Raw genomic sequence first — 19,461 nt, forward strand, 5'->3', positions numbered from 1 at the left:
AGGTAGTAGGTATGAATATTAATCTCAGTAGTGTAGTAGTTAGCGCGGTGGACTTCGGATCTGAAGGTTGGTGGTTCGAGAGTCAAGTCAATTTAGCGTAGTGTATTGAGGGTGGAAGGACATTTGTGACAGAACACAATTAAAATTCCTTGTGTAGTCCGTATCCAGAATGTTTCAAAAGGTATACTATTTCTTACAAGGCTTTTTTGACGTGGTTATCTAAGTATGTACCTATATATAAAAAAAAAACTTTTTTTTCTGACTTTTGATTATTTTGACAAAACTGTTGATAGTGTAAAGACCGGCTCCATCTGGGTGTCTGACGGTCTATTTAGAAACTGGAGGTCTTGTGCGGTGATCAGGTTTTTTTCTCCAATAGGTCTCTCATTAGTTCTCTGAGGAGATTCCCATCAGACCACGTGGTATCTGGTTTCTACCACATTCCTGAGATTTGTTTGATTACTGATAGGCAATCAGTAAAACTATTAAAATTAGTTGATTTAATTTTTAGTCTGTCTAGTGCCTTCTGTCATCAAACCAAATTTTTGATGATTTATTTAGATTATTTCCAGTTGGTGGGTCTCGTGTGGTGTTTTAATTGAATTGTTCTTTTCATAGTTCTTTTTCATAATGCATGAGTTATGGCCGCAGGGGCCTCGTGTTGAATTTTTCACCATTACTGCAGGCCAGCCTCCGAAAATTTGGAGCATCCCACCCTTGTAGCCATGCCAAAGGAGCTGAGGACCTTGATTGGTTCTCAGTTTACATACGCCTCGATTGTTCGGAGTTTGAGAGACATTTCTTGCCTGGACTTAAGGAGACCAAATACATAAGACCTTGTTTAGACTGCGGGAATAAAGGGACTTTCCAGTCTCATTCTGGCAGGGTATATTCCACAGTAGCCACTCCCTACAAGTGTTATGTGTGCTGAGCATATAAATTTCATCAATATGTACATACATAATTGCACTACTTTTCATCATTTTCTAAGGCATGGTACCGTGGTGTCTGGTGTCTATTGTCTAATGACTTGCTCGTGTTACGACTGTTACGAACTTTAATTGGCAAATAAAATTGATGGTTCGATTAATATTCATGTACATCGGTTGCAATAAACATGAACACAACTGACTTACCAAACCAGCAAATTGAATACAGGTATCCGAAATACAGGTGCAAGGAAATGCATATTGGCATATTGCGAATATATGATGTAAGAAACTGACTGTAGATACGTACCTGAAACAACAAAGAAAACCAAAATAATTAGTTACTGACTAAAAATACAACACCATACATCAAGACATTACACCAAACTCAAGAGATCACACAAAATGACAAAACAGATTCAATTGGGTACGGAAATGTTCCAAATAGGAAACTAATGAATTCCAAATTCAAGCATTTAAAATGTACACCGGAAGCGTTTATCATAATTTTTACTTTTTAAGAGGTTTGATCGAGGAAACTGTAACTGCTAAGGTCTTATCGTCCCGAAATCAAAGGGAGAAGGAATGCAGAATAGGAGAAAATCAAGACATTACACCAAACTCAAGAGATCAAGATCACACAAAACAGATTCAATTGGGTACTGAAATGTTCCAAATAGCAAACTAATGAATTCCAAATTCAAGCATTTAAAATGTACACCGAAAGCGTTTATCATAATTTTTACTTTTTTAAGAGGTTTGATCGAGGAAACTGTAACTGCTAAGGTCTTATCGTCCCGAAATCAAAGGGAGAAGGAATGCAGAATAGGAGAAATTTATGTAGATAAAGCATACATATGTGTACATAGACACATGAGACAGACAACTGACAATCTATTTATTTAGGAAGGGAAGGGGGAAGGTTGAAATTGTTCTACAGGAATCCTTTTGTGCTGATTGGATTTGTGGCCGGGAAGAATCAACAGCACGCGATTCCCCAGATGGTCACCCATCCGGATACCAACCATGCTCAACGTTGTTTAACGTCAGTGATCTGTCGGGAACTGTTATCACCGCTGGCTTTGGAACCTATTGAACTTTCCAATGATTGGATTACCTATGATCACGGTATAATTTTCTTTTCTATGAACTGATAGGTTTCATAGGTACAGCCTATACTATTCTATTCCACTGATAATAATGTGAAGTGCCTTTTACTTTATCATGTTCTATTTTTGTGTGTTTTATCTTCATGGTTACTGGGATACTAAGAATTTTCTCTCTATTGGTTACACGCGCTTGCTTGCCATGCAGAAGGTCCCGGATTCGAATCCCACCATCGACAAAAAAAAATTGCATTCGTACCTATTCGATTGCGAACATTTCAACGGGTTACTTTCTGGTGTTCTCGTGTTGACCCAGCTCCTAAATTGGAAGTAGGTATGTAATTGTGTCTCTTATCGCAAATAATGATGAGGGACATACAAAGGGACGGGCGTGCTACGACACAGACCACATGAGTCTACTGTAGCGTCTCTTATCGCAAATAATGATGAGGGACATACAAAGGGACGGGCGTGCTACGACACAGACCACATGAGTCTACTGTAGCAGTACGTCTATATGAGAGTATCTGTAACAGTTTACATTACAATACAGGGGACTTTTTAGTCTCATTCGAGCAGGATAAACAAGGTATATTCTATTCTATTCTATACAATAGGTAAATAGTACTCAATATAGGTCTGTAGGCATGGAATTTAGTAAATTAAATTTACACATAATCTACATTAGTCGACATAATAATTATTTAAATTTGAATATTGAATATTATGTATTTCGGTTTTTAGGCCTGTGATTACATTAGGACAGTAACATTGATATGTTACACGTTACAGGTGTTAATAATACTCTGCCACCTGCTATTTCGAGGTAGTGTGGACAGTTCAGTCGACATTGCTCAGCCGGTCAAGCAATTCATCTAAATAAAATATGCAATATGCAGAATGTCAAGGAATATGAGAGGGAATGCGCCGCAGGCCGTTTTTTGGAAAAACTTGATATTTAATTTGAACATTTTTAATTTTTGACCTGACCAGACTACTCAGTTAATCACTCTCGGTGACTCAACTTCAACTGGTCTGGTAGACGGAACTGTAACTGCCAAGGTCTTATCGTCCCGAATTCGAAGAGAGAGGGAGGACAGGATAGGAGAAAGCCAGCCATTGCGAAATCCGTCCCGGGCGGGAATCGAACCCGCGACCTAGCGCTTACAAGGCTGACCCGCTATCAATCAAGCTAACTAGGCTGGCTCAACTGAGTTTTCATGTGAAGATTGAAGAGTTGTGATTGAAGCTCGCATCAATCTTTTGACAAAACACGTTTGACTGACCGTTTAAGGACATCTTCTGGGAGGGTTTGTTCTAGTAATGTGATAGTTTTTGTATCCAGGGAAGATCATGAGACAAACACAACGAGGAGGAGAAGGAGAAGGAGGAGAAGGAGAAGAAGGAGAAGAAGAAGAAGAAGAAGAAGAAGAAGAGGAGGAGGAGGAGGAGAAGAAGAAGAAGGAGAAGAAGAAGAAGAAGAAGAGGAGGAGGAAAAGAAGAGGAGAGGAAGAAGAAGAGGAGGAGAAGGAGGAGGAAGAAGATGATGGGATATTGAGGTTAGGTCAATTTGGGGCCCGTTGTAATTAAAACAACGAGAAGGTCTTTTCAGAGAAGGTCAAGCTATTAGCCCTTTTGGCTAGCCTAAGTTAGCTTGGTCTGCCTTGTAAGCGCTAGACCGCGGGTTCGATTCCCGCCAGGCGATGATTTTATCCTGATGGGATAATGTTCGTTCTCGGAACGGCTAGCTTTCTCCTATCCTGCCTTCCTTCTCTCTTCGATTTCGGGACGACCTTAGCATTTACAGTTCCCTCATTAAATAAAACATTTCTTTTCAGCCGGTGCCACATCAGATGAAAAATAAATAAATAAAAAGCTACTAACCATTGCAGATTTGATTGGCCACGCCCGATCTATCTGGTTGACGCCAATGTCCAACTGGTTCAGACATTCCTCCGGGAACACTCCATCCCAAGTGGTGCGTAACTTGAACATGTTGGCTCGGACCTTTTCATCCACCTATAAAAATACAGGATCATTGGAAATTTTCGTAAACCGTATAAGTAAATAAACCGTAAGTAAAATAAGCAGACGAAAGATTTAAGAAAACCTTTTGATTCATAATATAGGATCTATTGGAAATTTTCGGAAATCGCATAGTAAAATTAACAGACGAAGATTTAAGAAAGCTTGTACCTTTTGATTCACAGTACAGGATCAATTAAAAAATTTCTGAAATCGGCGAGTAAAATCAATATACAGGAATCAAAAAAACTTAAAGGTCGTCCCCACCGGTTTAGCCCTTTAAATATATGTGAAGCCAAAATAGTAGTCCATTAAATACATAAATATGTACCTATGCAATTTTTGAATCGAAATTTACGGAATCAAAAACGAGAACGTAGTTTTTTTTTTAATAAATTATAACGCGAGGTAATAATGCTGAAGCATCATTAGAGAAATAAACCGACAACTAGATAAGAATAGGTGTTCGATTACAGTGAAAGATTCATATTACCATTGAATGCGAATGGACAATGTGCGTGGTAAGGCATTTGTTGGAACTCATTTAGACCGATGTCGTTGAATATTGCATATTACAAATAGCAGTTCACGTGCATAAAATATGACACCGAGTTTTTAAAAATAGGAAATCATGGAAGAAAACCAGACACCTCGACTGCGTTGTCTAGTAAAAAATATTAAAAAAACTGAAGTGTCAACGAAAAATCATTTTTTCAACTGAGCATTGTTTTCGAAATTTAATCTTTAAGTTCCACTTTGATTTGGTTGGGAAACAATTAACTATGGGTTCACAAGCAAGGATTGGCAGTGCGCCAGGCCAAGTTCCGGTGATCGTATTATATGGAAAAACAATGAAGGGTCATTACATTACCTTTCCTAGTTCTTTCAAGGTAAGTTCACACATAGACGGCCGTCGACTATATTTGGACACTCCTTGAATCCCATCATTAAATGCACTGGACGTTAGTGCTGCTCTCGCGATCTCTCTTAAGAGACCCATCTTAGTTCAGCTACAAATCAGAATTTAGCATGAATACTTACCAACTTACCTGAAAGGAATTCAAACTGTCGTGAACCGTGGGTAGCTATTGATTTTAATATGAAACTTACCTTTCAAGACAGGGTCACTGGGCGCCTTCAAGATAAGGAGGAATTGTAACCCTGGACCGAAAGTCTCTAAAAAGAATTCAGTGTTGTGACTTACCTTCTCGAAAACGCCACAAAATAGGGATGCAATATTCTTCTTGAAGAGTTGCGTGTATCTGACACCAAGATTCTTGACAATGGAATCAATAAGATAGAGAACAGGCAGCTTGACTTCAGCGCGAACCTAGAAAATATTGTCATAGAAACAAAGCTACACTCTCACACCCATTCCAATCACACCAATGACGGTTCTGCAGGGTGAGAATATATCCAAGCCAAGAGGTAGTGAAAGGCTCCAGTTTTCTTTGAACCCTTCCCCCAAGAGGGAGGGAGTACCGCCATAACCTCCACAAATTGAGAAAAGAAAAAGGCAGAATGGAAAAGCATGTCTTTTATTTCTTTTCATATTTCAATCACAAATAACATTTACAACATTTTAAGCGTAAATAAATAATATAGAGAACAGTAGGAGAAATAAAGAAATAAACAGAGACAATCAACATAAAATAAATTAATGATACAACTGGAAGGATTTAGTAAAGAATAAAAATAAGAATACCAGGATGTTTCAACATGGGATTGTGCCATGGGAAATTAAATAAAGTCTAATACTTTTTGCAAGAACAAGAACAAGATTTATGTATCAACCAGAGGTCTTCCACTGAAGTATCTTTACAGTCAGAGTTGATATGTTGATAAAGTCAGAAAGTTGAGTAATTTGTAAGGACTGTGTGAATTATGGCGATTTGGATTCCATAATAATACCGTGGTTCATCTTCCATATTCGTGGTTCTTATTCCAACCTGGTTTTTCGACAGACCGTTGGGCGTGTACGCGATAGCCGCGCACATTTCATTCGTTTAGACCTGAAGCGACTAGCTCAAGATCGGAATGAATGGAGAAGAAGAACTAAACTGCTCTTGCCAACCAGTCTCCAGATCGTAACCTAAGAGAGAGAAGCCTGAAATTTGCACACGTACAAACACAACGATCCGTCAAAACACCAAGTTGGAAGAGGTTGTGTCGTAGAGTGTGTACCAGGCTTTACGCATGCATTTGTCCAAATATTTGACTTGCCAAAGCTATTTATTTATAAGTTGGGAACAAATTTACAAATGGAACGTATCACGGATGTCTTTGGTGGGGAGTTTAACTCCACCTCCAGTTTTTTTTCCACGTGTAAAAGTTCCAGGAAATGAACGGGGATTTTTGAGTTGAAAATTTTTCTGCTGTAGTATTCCGATGTCACCCGTGCCAAAGACGCTTTTCAATAGATTCAAAATGAAATTCGAGTTTAAGTTACACTGAGCGATGAAGAATTTTGTGTCTGTGGTTTTGCTTACTCACAAATGAGTGAAACATGCATTTCCATAACTTTCTAACTGCCACACTCCTCTTAGTAATCTCAATACATATTAGTTTTTATGTGATTGATAGGTTTTACTCGTAAATACTATTTATCATCCTTATCAATGATGGTTGTTAGTTTCGCTCTAGTTTTCAGATTTTAGACTTTAACTTGATGTGCAAGGCATAACGTTAAAAGTACAAGGCGGAACTTTTTTGCTCTCTTGAAAATTTTAATTTTTTGGCACTTGGAACGTTAAGGAAATTCACGCCTCAAGTGTACCTTCGACCTAAGGTTATGTCCTCTGAGTTACCCTGTTAAGATGACTGCGATGAAAGCTTCTGTTGACCTATTTACGAAACTCTGTCATCAAAATTTTCAATGTTCTTTTGGCAAACCGCGAAAATGTTACGTTTATCGCTTTATCTCAACGAATATTTACTACCTATCGGACCACCACTATTAATTTTAGTTGCAAGATTTACAGTGTTCTGAATCGAATAAAAATCAAAGGTTGGAATTAAATGATTTATAAAAAGTCGTGAAATTATCACTATTATTATTCTAGTTTTTGAACACGAAATTTTTAGACGGAAGAAGGTTAAATCGGGGTACGGACTGGATTGACAACAGCTCATCAAATCCATGTTTTCGAATACTTCAGATGAGCACAGAGCGCAATGATTGCCATTCATAGATAGATGTTCCACTTAACGGGTTAGCTAAAGTCGGAGGTGTGATGGTCTCCAGCCAGGTGTAACTGTGGTCGTCCTGAACTACATTCAAAGATGTGCGATTAAATATCGTGAGGACTTGGGCTTGATCTTTCCAAGTAGGTATTTTGAGTAAAGCCATGTAAACAATCTTTTGACTGCCAGCTAGCTAGGATGGATAGGGGTTTGCTGATCTACTCCCTGTTTAGTTTCCCAGATAGATATGGGCTTCAACAGATTTCGGGTCGAGTGGATCAGGTACACCTCCATGTCTTCTGATGAAGTGTTTCGCACATTGAGGCGTTTACCTTCACGTGAGTTCAATTAGTTAGTTGTAAAGTAACCTTCGTGGGCGTGGATAAGGGAGGGGTACAGGCACTGGTCTTGAAGCTTTGATTTCATCAACGATTTTGTTCGAAATCCAAATCCTTCACATAGAGAAGGGTTTCAAAACTGAAATTGCTCTGGACTCATCATTTACATCATTGTACTTGTGATACTAAACAAAGGTCGCATAGGTCGCTTTTCTTCAAGTGAATTCTCGTCTCCATTTTTTTTTTTTTTATTTTTTTATCGCGAATAAAATATCGCGATAAAAAAATATTCGGCGGTCCCAAAGTACTGTAAAACGTTCTGTGTAAATATTTACGCTTACGTAAGTTCATTAGAAATTAATTATATGAGCAGTAAACACTTTCTAACTAAAGTATACACCTTGAAACAGGCGGAAATTTACGAAGACAATTTACGCCTGTAGGTATGCAACTCGTTCTCTAAGTATCTCTTCAGAAACATGGGATAAGTAGAAAAAATACTTCACTGCTAGAATGACCAATGAAAAGCCTACATACTCGACCATAATTAAATTATTTAAACATTTTCCTTATTGTTTTAAACCAGAACCAATTTTGGGAACTTTCTAAACCCCACCTCAGCCTCGAATTTTTGATGACAAGTACTTAAGGGAAGTTTTTTTCAAGGTTTAAAGCATTTTCGCATCCCCGTGTGTAAAAAAAAAATAAGAGATCAAGGTGAAAAGTTAACACAACAAGAAGACACGCAAAATTTTGTCCAAACAAAATAATAAGATATCACAGGTTTTTATTTCTTACAATAAATGATTACTGTATGACACATGTTGTTTTCATAGGAACTTGTGATGGGCGACACACAGTAAAACAAGTAAGAGAGGTAAAATCACAGCCTAACATAACTCAAATGCAAATGTTGTACATAGGAACCAATTGGAGGACTGTAGGAATGCGATCAACGGAAAGGAACAAAGAAAGAAAAAAAAATATACAAGATGGAAGTGGAAGAAGGGAGAGAAGGTGAAGTAAAAGCTGAAGAGGTAGAAAAGAAGAGCCAGAGTAGGTATTGAGGGTTACTAAAACTAGGAAAGAAACAAGATGCTTGAAAGTACAACAAAAAATCCCCCAAAAAACAGTTTTTTTTTTTTTGTTTTTTGGCTTTATGGTTTTCTGGACAAAATTTGCACCACCATTTTCGTGTTCCTGGTAAAAAGACCTTTAATTTGATATATAGGTCGACCAGGTTTGGATAAGTCCTTCTATGGGGACAGACCGACAGACCGACCGACCGACCGACAGAGTGACAGACACCGAAGCGAATACAATAGTCCGTCCCTTATACCTTTTTATTACTATTGTAATAATAAAGGAAGGACGGACTAAAAAGGAAGACAAGAATTAGGAGAAGGAAAGGAAAAGAAGAAGAAGAGGAGATGAAGGAAAGGAGAAGAGGGAGAAAGAGAAGGAAAAGAATGGAGAGGAAAAGAAGAAGAAGAAGAAGAAGAAGAAGAAGAAGAAGAAGAAGAAGAAGAAGAAGTAGGAAGAGGAGGAAGCAAAATTTATTGAAAAGGTGGGGGGTAGAGAAGTTGATGAAGAGAAGAAGAAAGAGGAGGAGTACAAAAAGAAGAAGAAGAAGAGATGAAGGAAAGGAGAAGAGGGAGAAAGAGAAGGAAAAGAATGGAGAGGAAAAGGAAGAAGAAGAAGAAGAAGAAGAAGAAGAAGAAGGGAGTTAAAATTATTAACAAGGTAAGGTAGAGAAGAACGAAGAGGTAGGAAGGGAACTAAAGAATTTGATGTAGAGGAGGAAAAGGATAAAGAGAAGGAGAAGAGTAGGAATAGAAGGGAGCTAAAGTTATTAAGAAATTAGGGTTTGGTGGGAAGGTCATAAAGTTAAAACACGGGAAGATTTTATCTTCATAAAAATAACTAGAACAGTGGCGTAGGGAAGAAAACATTCCCCAGAATAGAATGGAATAGAATAGCCTCCCCAATTAGACTGAAAAGTCCCACTTAACTCTACAGCAGTCTAAACCAGACTTTGCTTAGCTTAGAAAAAAAATATAGAGAACAAGAAAACTATGAAATATAAATGATCAAAGGTTATAATGTTATAAATATCTACAAAATCTACAAGGAACAATACGCTAAATTTCATGACTTGACTTGGACTCGAACCACCAACCTCCCAGAGCCAAAGGGCACCGTGCTAACCACACCACTGAGGTTGGTTAGGAATTTTAATTATGTTAAGCATGAATGTTGTTCTACAACTTTGTTAGAGCACTTAACCATGCATCATAATCATAACAGTAGGTAAGTAGGTACTTGAGCAGCCCTATTTTAGCAATTAGTCTATTACAGCTACATATTTCCAACCAGCCCTTTTTTGCCAGACCCTTTCAAAGCCAGTCCATTTTTGTGGCCCGCGAAGCCTTTTGGTGGGTAACCTCGGGCTTCATATTTGCCCTTTTATGGGGTGGACTCCGAAAATCTGGAGCATCTACCCCCCTTCGGCACTGCTCACTGGGCCTCAAAGTCCTAATCTCAATCTACGTAACGTATTATTTAAAATTCTAAAGCCCAAACAGTTTAAAACCCCTAGTAGATATTTCCCACACCATGATGATGTTTAGGGGGTTTCCAATGGGGTTAAATGATCCCTAGGGATATTATGGGGGGATAAAATAATGAAATGAAAGGGCAATGGAGCGAGAGAGGGAAAGGGAAGGAGAGAGAGAAAGAGAGAGAGCGAGAAAGGGAGAGAGAGAGATAGAACGAGGCCGAGGGAGAGAAGAAGAGAGATAATGAGGGAAAGGAAGAGAGAGAAAAGGAGAGGGAGAGATAGAAACATAGAGAAAGACAGAGGGAGAAAGGGAGAGGAAAAACGAAAGAGAGAGAGAGAGAGATAGAACGAGAGAAACGGAGGGAGAGAGAGAGAGAGAGAAAGGAGGTATTTAGTATTCAAGTGTTGGTAATGCTGTGGGTGTGTAGATTGAATCATTGGAAAACTTTATGTTTTATGTTATAAGAGGTTGGAAGGATTTTCAAGTTATGTCATGTTTTTAGTTTAACTCTTTTGGGAAATTCGATTTATAGGTACCTAATCTTTTTTTTTATTATTATTATTATTTTTAGTATGTATGCGAGAGAAAGGGGGAGGGAAAGAGGGATTTTTTTTTCTTTTTTATTTATTTGTATTTATAAATAAAAAATTAAAAAAATCCCTCTATTACGTACATGAAATTCATAAAATAAAATACAATGACAAATCACTACTCAAATACAATCAAAGGGACCATGAAACCTGTCTTATTTAGCCTCTCAATCAGCCCTAGCTAGGGGGGTAGCTTTTGGGCCGCCAGTCAGCCAGTTGGTTTTGTCTACAAACATTTTACGGGTGTGGATGAACTCAACCTTTGCTATTTCTTGTAAGGGAATTAATTTCTGACTAATATTAGTCAGAAATTAATTTCTGACTAATATTAGAAATACAGTTCAGTCAGCAGGAACTTACCATGTATATTTGCTGCATGCTGCGTCACTGCTTCGTCTAATGGAGGATCTGAGTCTTCTTTACACCCCGTCTGCAATGTGTTTGGAGTCTTGTTCAATAAGGAACTTACCATGTATATTTGCTGCATGCTGCCTCAGTGCTTTGTCTAATGGAGGATCTGAGTCTTCCTTAAACCCCGCCAGCAATGTGTTTGAGTCTTGTTTAATATTCCTGACTAATATTAGAAATACAGTTCAGTCAGCAGGAACTTATCATGTATATCTGCTGCATGCTGCGTCACTGCTTCGTCTAATGGAGGATCTGAGTCTTCTTTACACCCCGTCTGCAATGTGTTTGGAGTCTTGTTCAATATTCCTGACTAATATTAGAAATATAGTTCAGTCAGCAGGAACTTACCATGTATATCTGCTGCATGCTGCCTCAGTGCTTCGTCTAATGGAGGATCTGAATCTTCTTTAAACCCTTTCAGTACGGCCAGATACATCCGTTTGAAGTCTTGTTTGGCCTTCAGCCGGTAGGCCTCCTCCATGCCGGCCGAGCAGCAGGTTTTGCCGGCCGTGTCCGGGGAGCACACCTTGAGATGGGAGCCTGTGAACCGAGCCAACAAAGGGTTAAAGTTAGATATTTTTTTGGTACACGCGAAATACTTTTATTATTACCCATTATTTTTTTAAAGGTTTCAGCTGGGAAAGGCTGGCTTTCTATCCTCCTTCCCGCTTTGATTTTGGGAAGATAAATCCTCCGCTGTTACAGTTCCCTTTGCATTCTTCTAAATTTATTTTTCTCCTCCTTTACAGTTCCTTCCCTCTTTGAAACTCATCCTCTCTCTCTCTCTCTCTCTCCCAACCCAATTTGATCCTCTTTTAATTCCCAGTTTAATATTAATGCAAAATTCTTCGATTTCACATTACACGACCATTTTATTGTTTTCTCTCACTCCCTCTCCGTGCTCTCTGTCTTTCTCTTAACTCGATTCGCTTTTATTCCCTCTTTCCCTCCCACTCTCTTTCTCTTTTCCTCCTCCAATTCCCTTTTATTCCCCTGTTTCCCTTCCTTTCTTTCCCTTTGCTTTCTTCTCCTCCTTCTCTTAACTCGATTCCCTTTTTATTCTCCTTTCCTCCAATTCCGTTTTATTCCCCTGTTTCCCTTCCTTTCTTTCCCTTTTTCCTCCTCCTCCTTCTCTTAACTCGATTCCCTTTTTATTCTCTTTTCCTCCCACTTTCCCTTCTCCTCTTCTTCCTTCTCTCCTCTCTCCCAATGCCTCTGTGTCTCTTATACCGAGGTTACATTTTGATATTTTAAAGTTAATACAAAATTGGAATTTATTGGATTAAGCATTGGTTACGGGTTTGGATGACGCTTAATCCATTTGGATTAAGCATTCTTAATCCATTTGGATTAAGCATTCGACTAGAAAGAGAATGGGGGATCTGATTGTTTAAGCTACTCATTGAAGGATGAGCTCCTTCAAGGAAAATGGTGCCACTGCCCCTTAATAGAAAGCTTAGGTAAGTAATGCCTTCCTGTCCTGATTTTCTCTTCGATTTCGGGATAAAAAGCCCTGTGTTGTTACAGATATACATACCCCCTATCCCCTCTTTTTTTCTTTTTTTTTTTTCGTTACATTACATTTTTTTTTTTCTTTTTCTTTTGGTTACATTACATATTTAATCCAAAGTTTAAAGAAATTTCATATTGATTGGGCAATTATTTTACTTCTAATTGGTAATTGAAAATCCCTACCTTTGGGTACATGTCATGCATAGTTAATAAACTAAGCCCTCTATGTGTGACCCAGACCCTATACTAGCCCTAGAGCCCCTAGCCCTAAACCAAGGGACCCCATTAAGGCCAACTCTGTAATATTCATAATTGTATGGAAACCAAACCACCTAGATGCATATAATACAATATACAATACATGTAGGTAGATATGTTCATAATATTAGAATTGTGGGGTAAAAACATAGCTAGGTATAATAATAGGGTTCCCCATGTATAATAACTGGGGAATCAAAAGGTTTGTTTTTCCCTCGCCAGGCTTATGTAAAGGTTAGGGATGTTACCTTTTATCTTCTCCCTTCTTCCCTTTTCCTCTTATAATATCCCTCCTTTAGTGTGTATTTCTCCCTCTTCCCTCTTACAATCTGCCTCTTTTTGTCCCTCATTTCGTACGTATTTCTCCTACCTTCTTTATTCTCCCATCCCTTTTATTCTCTCCCTTTTCTTCTCCTCTCTGTGTCCGTTTTCTCCATATCTCTCTCCCTTCATTTCTCTTGATCTTCTTTTAACCTTTACAATTTTATAGTTTAAAATTTCCCTTTCCCCCACAGGACCTGAAAAATTCCCACAAAGGAAGAACAGGCAAAGGAGGGAAGGTAAAGGAGAAAAAGGAGACTAAAATCGTCCTTCTAACTTTTTACCATAATAATATGCCCTATGGGATAAAGAGCTTCAGCTTTGAGATTTTTCTTCTTCTCCTTCGTCTTTCTTGTTCTTTTACTACTCCTCCTTCGTCCTCCTCCTCTCCTCCTCCTACCATGCAGCCCTTTCCATTGATTCTACATGATATCCATGTTGACATATTAATAACTTGGTTAAAAAAACAACGTAATGGAAAGATAATGAATGACATTGAATGACATAATTTCTGGCCTCAGTTATCCTGATTGAATGTATGCTTGATATCGTTAAATGACTTTGATTTCGCATTGTCCTTTCTCAGCTCATTCCACATTGAGTCTTGGAAAAAATCAAGATGGTGATGTTACTCCTCATTCGTATATTCACTCATTTTGTATCTTCACCAAGGCTGCTCGCTTGATATCATTTATTCATTGTATATGTGCCATTAAGCCGAGTCTAGTCATCCCTGCTCCCGTGACTTTGATAAAAATAAGTTTTTACCAAATCAACGAATCCTTTGCTACTGTCATGTTGCGAATCTATTTAAATATAAATGTTTTCTTCAACATGCACCTTTGGGTTGTATGATTCAACAATTTATTCTTATAATATCTTCTTTCTTCTTAATTATTTCATCCATCTTGATCTTCTTCTACAATGTTGAATGACTGCTTGCATATAATACTTGGAAATCATATTCCCTCAATTCAATATTCGAACATACATTCAATCTATCTACTGGTTCCTCAAGTTTTCTTCGTGACTTCCTGATTTTGTTTGCAATTAGTCGATTAACAAAGTAACGTCTGGGAAGATGATGGAGGAGAGAGAGAGAGGAGGAGGAGATGAGAGGAACGGGGAGGAAGAGGGAGAGGAGAAAGGTAGACATTTTTTTACTATTTAAAAAACATGGGTTTTTGCAGTTACATGTTATTCGTCGGTCCTAAAATGTTGAAAATATTTTGGTACCTATAAAACGTTTGAATATTAGATTAGGGATTTGATTTTTTAAACTTTTATTCCTTCATTTAAGATTTCCACAATTTTTTTACGGAAATTGAAGAAGTTTAAAAAATGTATTCGCTTCGGAAAATTGGAATTGAGGGAGGGCAGGGAGAAGGTAGAGAGAGGCGAAAAGAGGAAATTGAATAAGAGAGAGAGATTAGAGGAACGAGTAGAGAGAGAGAGAGAGAGAGAGAGAGAGAGAGAGAGAGAGAGAGAGAGAGAGAGAGAGAGAGAGGAGAGAAAGAGAGAGAAATGTTTGAACTTTTCGAAGGGAAATTTCAATGTAACTTTACTCTAAAATTACCTCTGTATAATGCATTACATAATCTACAATTTCCACATACATATAGATTAGGTAATGGATAGATATACATAGTTGCATTGTATGTACCTATATATACGTAACATAACTTTTCTCAAAAAAATACCCCTACACAATATACTCTCATTAATATACGAGCAGGTGGTATTACATGTATAATCTTCTTCTTCGCCTTTTCCCGTGTACAGACAGGCTCGGCGTTTTTCGCCAGCCTCTCAATCAGCTCTAACTAGGGTGATTACTTTGGGCTGACAGTTGGTTTTGGTTACAAATTTTACGAGTGGATGCCTTTGGCACTCAATCTTTGCTATTTCTTTAGCAAGGCAAATTCAGGCTAATATACTCCCTGTTTAAAGTCCCCCAGCCAGACTAAGCTGGTCTACTCCCTGTTAAAAGTCCCCCAGCCAGACTAAGCTGGTCTACTCCCTGTTAAAAGTCCCCCAGCCAGACTAAGCTGGTCTACTCCCTGTTAAAAGTCCCCCAGCCAGACTAAGCTGGTCTACTCCCTGTTAAAAGTCCCCCAGCCAGACTAAGCTGGTCTACTCCCTGTTAAAAGTCCCCCAGCCAGACTAAGCTGGTCTACTCCCTGTTAAAAGTCCCCCAGCCAGACTAAGCTGGTCTACTCCCTGTTAAAAGTCCCCCAGCCAGACTAAGCTGGTCTACTCCCTGTTAAAAGTCCCCCAGCCAGACTAAGCTGGTCTACTCCCTGTTTAAAGTCCCCCAGCCAGACTAAGCTGGTCTACTCCCGTTTAACGTCCCCCAGTCAGACAGCCATTTTATTGGTAGTAATGTAATTTTAATGAGAGTGTCCCTACTACACACCGTACTCTGACTAATTCTCGTTCGCGGGTTCGATTTCTGCCCGAACTTTAAACAGATAAGGTTCGTTCTCGCGGAATGGCTGGCTTTCTCTCTCCCATTTCCTGGTCCTTCTCTCTTCGATTTTGGGACGATAAGACGTCAATTTTTACAATTCCCTCTATCAAAAAAACCTCTTCTATTCTAAAAAAATAAAATAATAATAATTATACCTAATAATAATAATAATAATAATAAATGATAGATAAATAAATAAATAAAATATGGGAATGTGAAACTCTTACAAATAAAATTACTCCTACCTGCCTGTTGAATTAAAAAATTTCCTCATTTAATGCTCTTAGCAGCCTTAGCCCCCCTCCCCCCCTCCTGTTTATGCTGCCAGAATCTCCTGTTTAAGACTGCAGTCTAGATTTCAACAGAGTACACCTTTTCCTTCTTTGTGTATTTAAGACCTTTAAGGTATTAAAGTCAGGAGCTGTAAGAAAGGAAGAAAAGGAACTAATGAAAAAGAACAGGAGGTATCCGCCAATCTTCTCTTCTTCTTTCTTTATCTTCTTTCCCTCCTCCTTCTTTTCTTTGTTTTCTCCTTTCTTCTTCTTTTCCTTAGTCTCCTCCTCCTTATTTTCTTTTATTTGTACTTCATCTCTTCCTTCATCTTCTTTCGTCTCCACCTTCTTCTTCTCTTTCTTGTCCTTTCTTCTTCTCCTGTTTCTTCTTCTCTTCCTTCTCCTCCTCCTCTTTCTTCTTTTCTCATTACTACTCCTCCTCTTCTTTCTTCTTCGTCTAGTTTTTGAAACAGAGGGTACTGATAAGATGGAAACGCTAAACATTCCTCGGGGGTAAACATTTCTAGGTTAGCTATTAGCTTCAAAGGAAAAGAAGCAATAAACAAGGGTCCAAATCTTAAACAAAGCACTTCCAGACCATCTAAACATCTAGGGAGGAAGTCAGTGGCGAAGAAGCTGAGAAAACATAGCTCCTCCTAAATATACCACTCATCAAAAATCCAAAAATCAGGTCCCGGTGTCCTCAATGAAAACTAGAAACTCGGCTTAAAGTTTGCGAAATTTTTAAAAAAATTCCAAAATTAACTTTGGTAAATACGCTGAAATTTTGCGAACAGTTTATTTTTAGGGTGTAGATCAAAAGTGTCTATGGGTCGAGGCTCGAGAAATGTACAGTTTTTGCGCTAGACATGCTTGAACTTAGCGAAATTTCACCAATTTTCCAAAATTTAAACTTTGGTAAAATATGCCGAAATTTTGCATACAGGTTCTTTTCAGGATGTAGATCGAAAGTGTCTATGGGTCGAAGCTCGAGAAATGTACAGTTTTTGCGCTAGACATGCTTGAAATTTGCGAAATTTCACCAATTTTCCTAAATTCAAACTTTGGTAAAATATGCCGAAATTTTGCATACAGGTTCTTTTCAGGATGTAGATCGAAAGTGTCTATGGGTCGAAGAAATAAAATACAATAAACAAGGGTCCAAATCTTAAACAAAGCACTTCCAGACCATCTAAACATCTAGGGAGGAAGTCAGTGGCGAAGAAGCTAAGAAAACATAGCTCCTCCTAAATACATGCACTCATCAAAAATCCAAAAATCAGTCCCGGTGTCCTCAATGAAAACTAGGCTTAATGTTTGTGAAATTTTTAAAAAATTCCAAATTTAACTTTGGTAAAATACGCTTAAATTTTGCGAACAGTTTATTTTTAGGGTGTAGAAGTGTCTATGGGTCGAGGCTCGAGAAATGTACAGTTTTTGCGCTAGACATGCTTGAAATTTGCGAAATTTCACCAATTTTCGAAAATTCAAACTTTGGTAAAATATGCCGAAATTTTGCATACAGGTTCTTTTCAGGATCTAAGGGAAATATAGCTCCTCCTACCTACCTAACTCTCACCAAAAATCAGTCCCGGCGTCCTCAGTGGAATCTATTGGGCGCCGCGCCGCGGCCGATATGAAGCTCGAGAAATACATAGTTTTTGCACTAGACAGTGCTAAGGTTTACAAAAATTTGCCAATTTTCCAAAATTCAAACGTTGGTAAAATACGCCTATTTTGCATAGAGGTTCTTTTCAGTGTAGAGGTCATAAGTGTCTATGGGCCGAAGTTTGAGAAATATACAGATTTTGCGCTAGACGAGGCTCGAGATTGCGTTATCCATATCGAATTTTTCCAGGACTTTAATTTTGGCTTTTGAATACTTTTGATTTGTAGTCCGTAATGAAAATTTAAGTAGCAAAAGGCTGAAAGAAGAAGAATGAAAATTTTATCCGCCCCTCTCTCCGGCTCTGTTTGGGGGGTCTGTTGCAGACATTTTAAACTGGAGTAAGTGGATATTATTTATCCACTTACTCCAGTAAATGCCCAACTGAACGGTAGAGGATCAAAAGAGGGGCTAGTTGCCGTCAGTTATATTTTATTTTCAGGAAGATTCTAAAAATCGAAAACGGCTGAAATGAAAGGGGGAATCCAAAGTATGCATCTATAACAAGTGATCCTGCTCTGCCATTTTTTTTTTTTTTTTTTTTTTCGTCTTTTTCTTCTTCTTGTTCATTTATTCTGACCCCAATATTGAGTTTTTTTCTTCTTCTCCTTCATCTTTTTCTTCTCAATCGAAATCTTGAAAAGTAGGGAAAGGAAAGCTTTCTCAAGGTTTAAATTAATGGAATAAGAAATAAAGAAGTTATGGTATTAGACATTGGAATTCTTAGAGTTTTCAGACGATTGATTGAGGGATTTTTCTTCTTCTTCTTCTTTTTCTTTTCAAAACGCGATTTCAAACTTCTTTTTCTTTTCAAAGCAAGCCTTTTATATCATATACATACATTTGCATTCGATACTCGAGCATTTAACGTGGGTATAACAAACTTTGCTTTCTTTGTCTCTCGAAGCATTACTGAGAATATGATAAATTTTCCTTCTTGTACAAAAGATACAAAAAAGTTGAGATAGAAATTGCGAGGGAGAGAGAGAGAAAGAGAGAAAGAAAGAAAGAAAGAAAGAAAGAAAGAAAGAAATGAGAGAGAGAAAGAAAGAGAAATGAGAGAGAGAGAAAGAGAAATGAGAGAGAGAGAGAGAGAGAGAGAGAGAGAGAGAGAGAAAACAGGGAGATGACAATGTTAAAGTAAAAAAAAGCTCAAAAGCTGAAAAGTACAAGAAGTAGAAGAAAGGATATTCTGGGAGGGAGGGAGGGGGGACTAAGTACTTGAGTATTTAATAAGATGGTAAAAGAATAAAAGAAAACGAGATAACGAAGAATCGGAAGGGAGAAAGAGAAAGACGAAGGGAAAGAAGGCGCAGGGACAGGTAAATACAAGACGTAAAGAGAGGTAAAAGATTAAGCACATCGTATAGGATGAGGGAAAAATCAACTTGAGAAAGTATAAACTTGACAACTTTACCCTGAAAGGAATGGGATATTACCAGCACTTTTTTGAAAAGGGAGAAAAAAGGAAAACCAAAAAAGGGGAAAAAAACGAAGACTTCTGAGAAGGAAAACAAGCTGGGCCCGTCCCTCCGGGAATTTTTTAGCCCGTGGTTTATTCGATCGTGATTAGAGAAAATCAGTACTATGTACCTACCTACCTACCTAATTTGTTTAATATTCAGTTTATTATTAACATAGGTGAAGCTAAAACCGGTCTTAAATTATCGACTGAAGTGATGTTATCATCATCTAAAACTTTCTCGCTTTGAATTCATAGGTCGTCGTGACAAATTTCAAGGTCAGAGCTCATTTGTGTGAGAAAATGTGAAAAAAATCCCCCAAAAACCATTTTTTTGTCTTTTTGGTTCTCTGGACAAAA

General features: G+C 38.1%; 1 protein-coding gene and 1 long non-coding RNA gene across 2 annotated transcripts; both read right to left on the bottom strand.

The window, feature by feature from the left end:
* Positions 1–744: 744 nt before the first annotated feature.
* LOC108253309 lies at positions 745–12,474 on the bottom strand. The gene is made up of 3 exons (XM_026828824.1): positions 12,438–12,474; positions 11,489–11,680; positions 745–1,239 (listed from the first exon to the last, which is right to left on the bottom strand). Exons 1-3 carry the CDS (start codon positions 12,472–12,474, stop codon positions 1,133–1,135), a joined length of 336 nt encoding a protein of 111 aa, XP_026684625.1. The 3' UTR covers positions 745–1,132.
* Positions 3,942–8,666, bottom strand: LOC113470412. The gene is made up of 2 exons (XR_003393470.1): positions 5,265–8,666; positions 3,942–4,054 (listed from the first exon to the last, which is right to left on the bottom strand). It is a non-coding gene; the product is annotated as an uncharacterized LOC113470412 (long non-coding RNA).
* Positions 12,475–19,461: the final 6,987 nt, after the last annotated feature.

This window comes from Diaphorina citri, unplaced genomic scaffold, assembly GCF_000475195.1.
Source record: "Diaphorina citri unplaced genomic scaffold, Diaci psyllid genome assembly version 1.1 scaffold1565, whole genome shotgun sequence".
Classification (NCBI taxonomy): domain Eukaryota; kingdom Metazoa; phylum Arthropoda; class Insecta; order Hemiptera; family Psyllidae; genus Diaphorina; species Diaphorina citri.

Coding starts and splice junctions, on each gene's coding strand:
- LOC108253309 (XM_026828824.1), bottom strand. CDS start 12,474: ATGCTTAATCCAAATGGATTAAGCGTCATCCAAACCC. Junction 11,681..12,437: donor ATTAAGCGTCATCCAAACCC/GTAACCAATGCT, acceptor CTCGGTTCACAG/GCTCCCATCTCAAGGTGTGC. Junction 1,240..11,488: donor GCATGCAGCAGATATACATG/GTAAGTTCCTGC, acceptor TTGTTGTTTCAG/GTACGTATCTACAGTCAGTT.